General features: G+C 34.5%; 1 protein-coding gene across 1 annotated transcript; it reads left to right on the top strand.

Annotated features, from left to right (window-relative positions):
- Positions 1-7163: 7163 nt before the first annotated feature.
- LOC140987563 (polyphenol oxidase I, chloroplastic-like) lies at positions 7164-9195 on the top strand. Its single transcript, XM_073456122.1, has one exon. The coding sequence runs from the start codon at positions 7189-7191 to the stop codon at positions 8962-8964; it is 1776 nt and encodes a 591-aa protein (XP_073312223.1). The 5' UTR covers positions 7164-7188; the 3' UTR covers positions 8965-9195.
- The last annotated feature ends 4348 nt before the right edge of the window (positions 9196-13543 follow it).

The raw sequence follows: 13543 nt of genomic DNA, 5'->3' as shown, positions 1-13543 counted from the left end.
AATTTAGAACATTTCCATCATACAATATCAAAAACTAAAATTCAATACCACATTTTCATCAAAAATAAATAATTCATACTTTTTGAGATTTCATATCAACTAACAATGTTATTCGGCTATTCTTAAAAAAACTACTCAAGAGCGTTATTGAATATATCTCCATTGAAATCCATGGCTTCAAGAGAATGGTGACGATGATCAAATTGTGCCTACATTAAATAAGAATAAATATTATTAAATCAATTTTACCATATAAGAATTAATATTTTTTTGACTTAAGATTTTTACCCACTAAAAAATTTCTACATATCATTAAAGTTCATATCATCAATAATTCAGTGAAATTGAATTAACTTCCAGTTGTTTGAAGACATGCATGAGGTACCGGAGGTGCTGAACAAGATACATATAATTCATCGTGTGTTCCGATGTCCTACAATGATTGTAAAAACAAGAAATCTAGATAATTTTTGTTTCAAAAAAGTATTAACAGTAGTTAATTTACCTCGACTCTCAAATTTGTTTTTCTTTGTTTTGCTTGAAGTTCTACGCAACTCTTCAATCTTCTTGATCTTTTCACACCATTTCTTTTCTTGAATCCTTTTGCTTGTATCATAGAAGGTTCTATCGATGATGTCCTGACACCACCATTGTTGTCTTGGCTCACTTCAGTCATACGCATTTCCATAACTTGCTTGGTTAGATCACATACCGAATTATGCACCAAAGAGAAAGTTGATGGGTGGACGGAGGCTTCGGTTGCTAGTCTTACGAGCGTCATACAAATTTTTTTATACCGTTCTATACTTTCTCGTTTAGGATCTTCTTCGACTTCATTGCCCATACAATCGTGTACCACTCCACTCCTACCTTTTCTCGTCCATCTATTCAAGATATAATGCTTTGGCAATTTTTTTACGTCCTGCTCATCATATACTTTCACAGCATGACAACACAATAATCCAATCATCTCAAATTTTCGGCAACTACATGAAATCATCTTTGTGCTGGGATTAAATGTCATCCTCCATTATCCTTCTTTATCAATTAGCCCGACAACATATTCAAATAATGGTTAAGTTTCATTTTTATATTTTATGTAAGCAGCTGCGAACAAAACAAACTCCACTTGAAATAGATGAAATATAGTGGGGGTATAAATTTCAGAAAGTTGACGCAACATAGGAGAACTCTCTAGCTTTAATCTCAATAATTTTTGGCGTGTCTCAAATTCACACCTTAGCTCATTGTACCGCTTTTCCTCCAAGACCCGTTTGAAGTGCTTAAAAAAATGCATTATATCTAGTCGTGTTTCATACAACTCTTGATATCAGAATTGACACTTTCACTAAGTTGTGTGCTCCTCATACCAAGTGTGAAAGCCTTGTTCATATAACAAGCTGCCCATTTCTCCTTTATATAGTGTAAGTGGATTTCAACCATGTGTTTTCTTGAATATTATATTGTACTAGTAGAACACTCCAAGTCTCCTCGAATTCGGGTCTCATCATCAATGCCATACATGCATCTCTTAAAATCAGTTAATAATGAGAACCATCTTTCATTAAGTTTCCCAAGTGTTTGACGCCATTTTGCATCAAATGCCATGTGCACAATCCATGAAATACCTCAGGCATGCATCACCTCATGTAAGGCCTTTGCCATAGCTTGATCCTAATCAGTGAAGATAGTGAGAGATTTTTTTTGCTTGTGTGCCTCTAAAAAAGTTTCGAACAACCATTTAAATGATGATGCAGTCTCATCATACAAAAGTGTTGCACCAAAAATCACCGCTCCTATATGATGATTGAAACCTGAGAAGATAACAAGTGGTCGGTATGCACAGTTCGTACAATACGTGGTATATATTGACACAACATCACCAAAATACTCATAGTCGATTAACATTCTCGCATCAGCCCAAAAAACATTAGTTATCTGTTCTTCCACGTCCATCTGATTAGCATGGTAAAATGATGGATTTTTATATAATTGTTGTTGAAAATATCGCATCTGACAACCAACTTCCCCATATACCATACTTCTTTGTATTCTGGATCAAATGTAATTTTTAGCATCCAACATTGTATAATCAAGACCATATATTCCTCCTGCATGCTTACTCATCAACTGAAAATTTGATTTTTGTTTAAGCCCAACATCCTCTACCAAATCAATCTCATAGGCTTGAACTTCTGTAATTTTACGTTGGGAAGACAACATATGAAATGTTTCTTGAAGATGGAGTGGGTGATTATGCTCTTCGATAAACTCATTAACTTTATATTTACTATCCACAAATGTGACGCCCATTCTTGCTTTACAATGTGTTCGAGTCTCAAGCCGAGGATTGAGTGTCGATGAATCTCTTTTGTCTTTTTACGAACACCCTCCTTGCAACAAACATATTTATATACGAAGTTATAAATCCGGTGTTCTTGTTAAAATAATGTTTCCTAACTCCAAATCCAGTTTTCCCACCATATTCAACCCAAAACTTCCAAGACTCGTCTAGGCTATCAAATTCCATATCAATCTTAGGCTTGAATTCGATATTTAAACTAGAATCCATCAAGAATCTCAAAGTATCAATAAAATTTTTGGCTTCTTTCAGTCCCAGTTGTCAACGACGGTGACAAAAAGTTCAATAAATTTCTATGTTACATGTTAAATGCAACAAATTAATAATAAAACAATATTTTTCTCAACTAATATCCAAGAGCAATAAGCCAAAACTCAATAAGTCATGTACGTCAATTATAACCAGTGTCAATCAAAATTCTAAACCAGGCAAGTTGTGTCATGTACAATAGAACGATGAAATAGCCTAATTGTCTTGTTGGTCTGCATGAAGTATTTTGTATTGCTCCATATTCACCCTACTAAATGTAAAATTCGTACAAAAATTATATTCAAATGATATCTTTATTAATGATAAATATAAGATTCTTACTAAAAAAATTTAATTTTAGATTAGATTATTACAATAATTTTTTTATAATATTTTATTGATTATTAAAAATACATCACGACCAATTTTCTAAACTACGCAAAAATGAAAGGAAAATTCATAATTTAAAATCCCGATACATTCTTCAATATTTTTTTATAATTATTGATTAAATATTTGATATTATATATATAATCTAATAATTTAATACAGATCAGAACTATATATATATATTTTTAAAAAAAATTAAAATAATGTTAAAACAAAGCCACAAGCAAGAAAGCCAAGAAAAATTCATCTTTCTTAGTCCTTACCAAAAATTATTGAATACCATGAAATATATATATATACCCAAATCTGCTACAACGATGATATTTAAAAGTAGCATCGGTAACCGCAAACAATACACACAATTAATAAGAGTTTCATGTCAATAGCACGATAAAAATACAAACAAACAAAATCAAATAAAAAATTCGATAGACAAACAATTAGAAAAATAATTAGACATTTAAAGGAACAAAAAAATCGAACCTTGTATATTATAGTATTTCATGTAAAAATAAAAAATAATAATAAAATTGAGTAAGAGAAAAAACGAGAAAAAGAAAAAAATGGACAAAAGAAGACGAGATGAAATAGACGAGAAGAAAACAAATGTTTATATTATTTAATACAAAACTGTCGCTAATGTTTGTGAAAGAACGGAAAAAAATGAGGAAAATGGAAGGAAAATAAAAGAGAGGGTACATAAAAAGTGGAAAAAAAGAGAAGAATTTAAAATTATTAAAAGAAATTTCATGTAAGCACACATCATCATTTGCTGTTTTACCTTCACCGGAGGAGATCAGGATCCATTTTTTTTTAAATAAATGTGGAGGGAATATTGCATATTATTTTGTATAGTTTTTAAATACATACCGTAGAAAAAGGCTGGAATATATACATGCATGCAAGCTCACACACCATTTACATTTACCCTACAGACAAGGCAACCCCACCATTTACATTTACTCTACAGACAAGGGAACCCCGTTTCACTCGCATGTATATATTCCAACCTTTTTCTACGGCTAATGGAGAGAAAATATTAAAGGTCGAGGGCAGCGGGTACCGCGCGCATGTGAACCCTGAACGCATATACGACGGATTTTTTTGACCCTAGACTGATTGATTTGATAAAAAAATTTCGAAACTGGGATGTTGGCCATCACGGTTTAGCATCTGGGCATTAGTTGGAGAATGCTGCTCCATAGTCGATTTACTAGTTTTTGGTTGAGAAAATGAAAACATATTTTTCTTCTTGTCACGTTAAGCTTCCATTAAAATAACAACGATATATATAATTCACTTGTTAGAAAATTAATCGAGAATACCATGAAAGCAGATCTAATATGTGAGATATATAGTTCAGTGCAAGATTTTCTGATATTGCACAAATTATTTCTCAAAATTAAAGAACTTTCCTAGAAAGGATTACTATTTTCACCACAAACAAAATTATATAAGCCACCCCGGTCTTTGGAGGGGCTCCGCCCCTGATTTAAATCTTGGAGTAGGTCTCTTGTGAGACGGTCTCACGAATTTTTATTTGTTAGACGGGTCAACCCTACCGATATTCACAATAAAAAATAATATCATTAGCATAAAAAGTAATACTTTTTCATGGATGACCCAAATAAGAGATCCGTCTCACAAAATACGATATGTGAGACCGTCTCACAAAAGTTTTTGCTTAAATCTTGTTATCTCGAAACTTTACTTTTATCATTAGATCAAGAGATTCTTGACATATTTGAAAATTTTGAACAATCTATCTCTATTATCCGTTTCAATCTCACATAAGTTTTTGCTTAAATCTTGTTATCTCGAAACTTTACTTTTATCATTAGATCAAGAGATTCTTGACATATTTGAAAATTTTGAACAATCTATCTCTATTATTAGTAGATATAAGAGAGAGTTCCCTTTAAAAAACTTTATTTGGTGAAATCATTTTCATATTCCTAAATTACTCTTGGCTTAAAGTGATACCGTCGAAGTTTTGGCTAACTAAAGTGGTGCATATAGGTGATAATATCACTTCTAATCTCACGAGTCCTTTTTTTTTTTTTTGACTTTTATTTGTCAAATTTAAGTAATAACAATGTATCTTTTAGTTTTTCGAAATTTTAGTTTTTTTTTTCATTGGAATGATGATTGATGATGTTATACGACACACACCAGCTTTTAATCAGTGCTTCATCAGCATTAAATAAAAAAAAGTACTAAAATTTCAACACAAAAAGACATAAATAGTTTACTAAGATTGGAATTTGAGAATATAAATGATCAAAATACTATAGATATAAATGACCACAAATGTAATTTTTCATAGATAAATTCCAAATCAATTTGTGGCCTATATAAATTTTTCGACTCTATTTTTGCGAAAATAGACTTCCTAAGAAAATCTCTAAATCAACAGATTTATTTCTCGATAAAATATTTTAAATAATAAAACTAATAGTAGGTCTCTTGTAAGACGGTCTCACGAATCTTTATCTGTGAGACAGGTCAACCATACCGATATTCACAATAAAAAGTAATACTCTTAGCATAAAAAGTAATATTTTTTCATGGATGACCCAAATAAGATATCCGTATCACAAAATATGACCCGTGAGACCGTCTCACACAAGTTTTTGCCTAAAACTAAAGGAAAAGTTTAGAACGTTTGGGAAGAAGGATAAAAATAATTAGTGCAGAATCATTAAAAGATTAAAATTGACGATTATATATATATTTTTGTGTGTGTGTGTGTGTTAAACTAAAAATTATCATGAATATATACAATTAAATATCATGGTTAAGTTCCATCTTCGTAGAAAAATATCTAGGAATAAACACAATCGATAACAACGCAAATAATATAGATTATATAAGTTATATTTTGGGAACAATGTAATTTTGGTCATATATATTTATTTATTTGCAATTATGGTCTTTTATGTATAATCCATTAATTTCCATCTTCATGTATCTTTCAAGTTTTAGAAATGTTAATCATTTTTTTTTATTATCGAAAAAGTGCTTATTTGAGACTGTATACATTAGCGACGTCTCGGAGCCATATATGCACCATATATGTGTTAAATAAATGTCATGTCGGAGAAAAAGACCAAAATTACAACTAAAAATAATATATTAAGATTAAAATTTGACATAAAGATCAAAATCATAGAGTGAAAAAAAAAATCATTATTAATATTGCTAGCTTTCCCTAAAATTTATCACGATTTCATAAGGATTCACTGCTATAACAAGTAACCAAATTATATATAAATATACATGCTACTAAATGGGATGAAATTTATTCTCCGAGCTTTATATATTGAAAAATAACAAAAACAAATTATACATGTATATATATATTTTTAAAACATTTATTATTTGGTCCATTAGTTGGGTCAATAAATCGGTTGACAATCAGAGATCACTAATTCTCAGTACTTGTAATATTTTTCACGGCTATATATCAATAATTCAAACGCATAGACCGGATTAACAACGTACCCTTAATTGTGAAAAACATTTAAAATGGTCGTCTAAGTTTGTTTGTTTTCGGTTATGATTTTGTAATTAATCAAATTGCGGTTTCGGTCTATAAGCGAGATTATATTTTGATTTTTGGTCCGTTTTTATTAAAGTATTGACGTGACACTGAAAAATGATGATGTGATATATAAAAATGTTGATGTGGCTGGTATTTTGTTAATACTCGATAAAAAAGACTAAAAAAATTCAAAATAATACCTAACTTATAAGACCATAAAAGACTAAAAAAAGTGAATTAAATAATAATCAATACAATTTCCGAATTATTCCATTGGACACCCCATGAAAGAAGTTTTCCTCTAAAATCAAATGGACGATAATCGAACCCTTTAAATTTTCTATGATTAAGCATGTAACACGATGGATAGTTTGAAAAAATTAAATTTCATTGGATTAATATAATTTTAGTTCGAAAAACTCAATTTAAAATATTATAGATTTTAAAATTTATTTTAATTAAATAACATATGTTTTGGCAGGAGTCATATATTGGAAAAAGCAATTACGTACTCGCGATCTGGTCATCATGTCATAAATGTTAGTGCATGCAATATGTATTGATTTAACTTGCACGTTATATCCTAACACTAACAGTTATAAAAAGGGGAAAGCTAAATGCATTGTGAGACCCAAAACAACTCATGGCTTCACTTCACCTGCCATGCGCAACCCTCGCCCACACAACCAACAATCCCTCCGCCACCCCCCGCTGTCTATTTCCTAAACCATCCCATTTTGTTACCTCCACGAAACGTACCCACCGCCTGCAAGTTTCCTGTAGAACCGATGGCCAGATCCAAAAACCAACCTCTGAAACCTCCCAAGGGAAAGTGGATAGGAGGAACATGCTTCTCGGTATAGGTGGCCTCTACAGTGCCATCAACCTCAGTTCGGCTCCAGGTGCTTCTGCGAATCCCATACAAGCACCGGAGCTCGACAAATGTGGTACTGCTACAAATTTGAACACCGGCGAAAAACTTGATGTCAACTGTTGTCCCCCGGTTGTACAAAAAATCACGGATTACAAGATCCCTCCATTCATAAAAATGAAAATAAGGCCTGCTGCGCATAAAGTTTCACCTGAATACATATACAAGTACAATTTAGCCATCGATCGGATGAAACGTCTTCCGGCAGACGACCCGCGTAGCTTCATGCAGCAAGCTAATATCCATTGCGCTTACTGCAATGGGGCTTACGATCAACCCGGGAAGGGTGATCTGGATCTTCAAGTGCACAATAGTTGGCTTTTCTTCCCTTTCCATAGATGGTATCTGTATTTCTACGAGAGAATCTTGGGGAAAATGATTAATGACCCCACTTTCGCTTTGCCATTTTGGAATTGGGATAATCCTAAAGGGATGACAATCCCACCCATGTTCAACAATCCAAATGCAGCCATCTTTGACGAAAAACGCAACCAAGCAAACCTGCCGCCGGCAGTGGTTGATCTTGGCCTGACCGGGAGCACTGACCCTCTTCAAGTCGTGTCTAATAACCTCACCGTTATGTATACTGAGATGATTCGAGGCAACTCGACCGCGACTGATTTTATGGGACAACCGTATCCAGAAGGAACCGCTGTCAACCCTGGGCCGGGAGCTTCCGAGCGTGGCTCGCACACATCCGTTCATGCCTGGGTTGGAGATCCTAGACAGCCCAGCGGGGAGGATTTGGGTAACTTTTACTCAGCGGGTCGAGACCCGCTGTTTTACTGCCACCACGGAAATGTCGACCGAATGTGGACTTTATGGCAGTACTATCTGCCCAGTAGTAAGGTTCCGGACAAGAAAATCACTGACCCTGATTTTCTCAACTCCTCGTTTGTATTCTACGACGAAAATTCTCAGCTCGTGCGTGTCTATGTAAAGGATTGTTTAAGCAACTTAGCAATGGGATACGACTACGAAAGAATCGACCTTCCCTGGCTCGACTACAGGCCCCCACCTCAAACTGCAACCGCGAAGGTCACTAGAACTAGCACAGCAGCGGACAAAGCAGAGACAGTCTTCCCCCTCAAACTCGAGTCAATTGTCCGAGTCCTGGTTCCCAAAACCAAGAAAGGAAAAGCCGATGAGCTTCTGGTGATAGAAAACATAACTGTGGACACTACCAAGTTCTTGAAATTCGATGTGTTCATTAACGATGAGGACGACAATATTACGGAACTAGATAAGGCCGCGTATGTTGGTACCTATGCTCAGATTCCACACAAGACAACGAACAAAACGGCGACGACTTCGATTCGATTGAGGCTGACGGATGTGTATGAGGACATGGATGTGTCGGATGACGAGGATGTGTTACTCACATTGGTGCCTAGACATCAGGGACCAGGCGTGACCATTGGTGGTATCAAGATCATTGAGAATCCACCCCAGAAAACTGCAGCCACGACAACTGCCTCTTCAAGTTAAATTATCCGTCGATTTCTCAGAAATTATGGATGTGGGTTGTTGATTGTAATAAAGATTTTCTCCTTTTCCAAAGGGGCCATAATCTGTGTTGTAATAAAGGTTTTCTCCTCGTCGGAAGGGGACATCGTAGTATGTGTTGTCTTCAAGTTGGTTCTCTCGATGATTTGCATGGCTTCCACTCGTTTGGTTGTAAGCATGCATTATGTTCTTGATTTGAAATAATTTCCCTTATTTGCTTCGTATTATCATATTCGAGTCTGCCAAATTTTTAGATACTGCACGAAATCATTGCGCTATTAACCATTTTAAAACTCTAAGCATTGTCTAGTCGAGTTTTTTACCCCGAAAACAAAATGTACATATATCCATCAAAGTTTAAACAAAAAGTGTCGAGTACGTTGATTCATATATATATATAATACCACACTAATAAATCTTCCCCATCGAAATTATTTTGTTCAGTTGGTGATTCTACGTAGCTCTCCCGCTTCCATACTAGCTTCATATCATCATGTCTTCCGAAAGACAAATGTGAAGACTTGCAAATTCGGAGAAAAACCATACAATCTTTTCTAAGTAATTGGACCATGCAAAAAAGTGAGTAAGACATAAAACCAAGCACCAAAAAGTAATCTGCTGAACCATATTCAAGCAACACATGCATTTTTTAAAAAAGTTGAATGGCCAATTTAATGGCTGCTTAAATAGCTAATTCATGGCTGATTAAGGCCATTAAATGTGCGGGTAATGGCCATAATATGACTGTCCTTTCTGTAATGCTAAAAACCAATACACGTACATGCCATGTATTATTGAAATAATTTAATTATTTAATTAATATTTAGGTGATGCATGTTAAATTATTTTAAAAAGTGTATAGAACCGAGAAAGGAGATCAAAGAAGATTAAGTTGTTAAAAAATTTTAAGTTATATTCTTGTAATTTTTATTTTAAGCCAAGAAAATAGGAATTTAAATGATTTATGAATTTTAGCATTTAAACACTAAATTTAAATTATCGAGTGAAATAAAAGTATGTTAAACATTCTAATTAACAAAATTCCAAAATAAGGGATTTAAATAATTCCACTCAAAATACAATATTTTAATAATTATTTTTATGACTTAATTAATTAAATTAGGTAGCATTTAATTATGGGTAGAATTTAAAAATTGTATGAGTTTTAATTTGTCAAATTTTAAAATAATTGGAGGGCTTATTAGTATTTTAAAAGCCTGAATATTAATTAACCTAAACACCTATTATATATTTCTAAGTATTATATACAAGAATCTTAGTCCTAAATCTACATAACTCACGCACACACACAAAACACACAAAACACACACTATTTTCACACACATTGACCGAAAGTTTCAAGGCTTAATTAGGACTTGAGAAATTTTCAATTTTCTTCCATCAGCAAGCTTAGTCAATCATCACACAACATTCCTTGATAAATTTAGCCACTTTTCGAGCCATTAGGCGCAGCAATCCTCTCCGTTAGACCTCCATTCTTCCTCGCAACGGTTATCGATATTTCGTGCGTTTTTAATGCAAAGGCATGTCTAAACTTTTTTTTAATACATCTCTCATGTTATGTAATGTATGTTGATATAAAATATGCATGAAAACTTGTTGGTTTGATTATATGTTTGCTTGAATGTTATTAAAACTCGTTTCAATACGAAATATGCCTGAACTCCTTCGTTTCCTCGAGTTTTTGATCGTTGTCTTTGCTGGACCGATCTTATGGCTTGCTGCTACATATGTTTATGTTTTAGGATGTGTTTAGATGCCATTAGACAACCCATGATGGGTCAAGAGGCTGTTGGACATAAGGAACGAAGCAAGCACACATCCGCGCACATAGGGGTTGGGCCGCTGGTTTTCACGTCGAGTTGCTTGAAGGCTGGACCGGGGTGCATGGCTAGGGTATAGGTGGGGTCCTAGGATCCTGATAATCCTGGTCTGGGTTGGCTAGGGTATGGTTGGATGGCTAAGAGGCTGGAGCCGAACTTGGTATTGCACGCGTATGTGAGGCTCGAGAGTTAGGGTGCACGGTTTTGGGTTGTTTAAGGGGCTGTGGTGTGTTAGGGGTTGGGGCGGGCTGGACCAGAGTCTTATGTGGTGTCTAAGGGTCGAGTCTAGGTCTTGGTTCGGGCTTGATTCGAGTTAGAATCGATAGAAATTCGTACGAAATGCATAAATGTCATAATATCGCTCTTTGGGCAGCTTGTATCTATATGGTTTGTTGTTCTTGGTACGGGGTTCTGGAATGGTTCGGGGTTGGTTTAGGGTTTTGGGCAGTAGGTTAGGATGTATTTTATGTTTGGGTCGAGTCCCGAGTCGAATGGTACGTTCTAAGTGGTTCTTTTTAATTCGGGATTCGTACGAGTCCGAATATACTTTAGGGGCTGTTTTGGGTATAAACTTTAGTATGTTATGGCAGAATGTCCGAAGATGATCCAACGAGGTTCATGATGTTCGTAAGTATGTATGAAGTGCAAAATAATTATTTTTTTGAGGTATACGATTTGTCTTGTGGCCAAATTATGTTACGGGTTTGGAAGCCGGAGAACGTGTTCGGGGACCACTTCAACCTCTTTGGAGTAATTATGTTATGTTAGGAGGTGGGCATCCAGTGCAAGGGCTATGGTGTTCCATGCTGGCCCAGTTCTGTGGTTTAGTTTGATCAAACGATATATGTTATGGGTCAGTTGCATTAAACAGAACTCTATACGAAATGATTTACGATTACTATGACGAGCACTAAAATATGATTTTATGAAAATGTTTATGCAAGAAAGTCACGTTATACTTATTTATTCGTATATTATGCTAGTACGAGCTATGTTTAAAATTCCATCAATTTTTATTACGTATTACTTGTTATTCACGGTTTATGTATGATGAGTCATTAGACTCACTAAACTTGATCGATGCAGACGATGTAGTTGAGGAGACAGGAGACAGAAGACAGTGACCAGTGAGCATGCACAGACTAGTGACAGTACAAACCTGAGAATCTTGTACTTCACGAGAATTTAAATTATGCACGTTTAAAACTATTTCTTATTGGTGACTAGTAAATCGAGATTTTTACTATTATGTTGGATTTTTTCAAAGCTGGGTGGATATTTTAACTTGGGATTTTATGGTTGTGGTATTTAAAAATGGTGGACTTTTAATATTAATTTTATTTTAATATGTGTGGAGACCGTTTATTTGTCTTACGAGCAACAGTTATAATAAATAATATAATAAGAAAATTTCACAATTTTAAGTAAATATTAAAATAATATTATCTTAAGACACAGTTCGTCACACTTTCAGCTCACCGTCTGCACCTGTAAATACCCTTCAAACCCATGAAGACGAATACACAAAAAGTCACTGTTCAAAACCTATTGCCAATAATACAGAGATTTGAATTCAATCTCCATTGTTCATATTGTACCACACAACGTTCTTTTATGTTGTCCAAATTTCATCCCGATCCAACGATGAGAATTCCGCAAGCGACCTTATCACACGGACTCTGCAGATTCAATGCGAGAAAACAAGCAATGGTGTGACCTCGGAAGCGAGTGGAGATGAGCACAACCTGTTTTTGCTAAAGCACATCCTCGAAGTAAAGCATTTCATCCACAGATATAAGCCAGTCCTATAGTTCATCCAATTCCAGTTTACCCAAAAAATTCAAGGATATCCACCTTGAAGGATGCTTCCCAACAACGATCATCGTTGTGGTTACAACGACGACAGATCTAGATAGACATACATGACCACGAGGCGCAGCGAAAAAATTATCACCCTCATTCCCAGAATCTAGAGGAATAAGATGAGTGCTCCGATTGGCTCACAACTCAGCAAGCTCCTGGCGTAGGAAGGTTATCTCCAATAGCGGAACTAGAAATATGGTTCTGTCCGAGCTAGAATTTTAAACTCTAAAATCTTTTAATATTTTAAATTGATTTACCTGGGCTAATATCATATTATTCCAAAATTATACAAAATTTACATATAAATTTTTTTAAAAAAAATTTGGGCCACCCAGGCTTACACAAGCATGTGGCTCCGCCCCTGATTATCTCGTCAGGAAAAGTGGTGAGAAGATCACGCAAAATTGAAAAAACATAGTAGTGGAGCCATGATGGCAAAAAATTAGGCAGAATCGCAGGCTATAGTTACTAACTGATGTAATTCAAAATCAGAATTAAGGACGTCAAGAATTGAGAAAACACTCAATTATCAATTTCTATTTAACTCAAAACTGTTTATACCTAAGTTAATGATAGCCTTTAAATCGAAAACTAAAATATAATCTAATCCAGAATTTGAAATAGTTAGGAAATCAAACGATCTAATATAAATCAATCCTAAATAAACAAAAGATAGATAAACAAAACACATATAAAGATATTGATAATGTCATCTAATAGTTTAAGATAAAGATAAATCTCTTAGTTCAAGTTTGCATCAGAAGTTGCCAGCAAGTTTTGGTCAGGTTCATTCATGAGAACAAGTGGGCTTACGCTATATTTGATAAAGTTTTGCACACTTTTTTGTAAGTTGG

The sequence above is a fragment of the Primulina huaijiensis genome, chromosome 11, assembly GCF_012295235.1.
Source record: "Primulina huaijiensis isolate GDHJ02 chromosome 11, ASM1229523v2, whole genome shotgun sequence".
Taxonomy (NCBI): Eukaryota; Viridiplantae; Streptophyta; class Magnoliopsida; order Lamiales; family Gesneriaceae; genus Primulina; species Primulina huaijiensis.
Note: the sequence above shows the minus strand (reverse complement) of the source record. Positions and strands in the feature narration are given on the sequence as shown.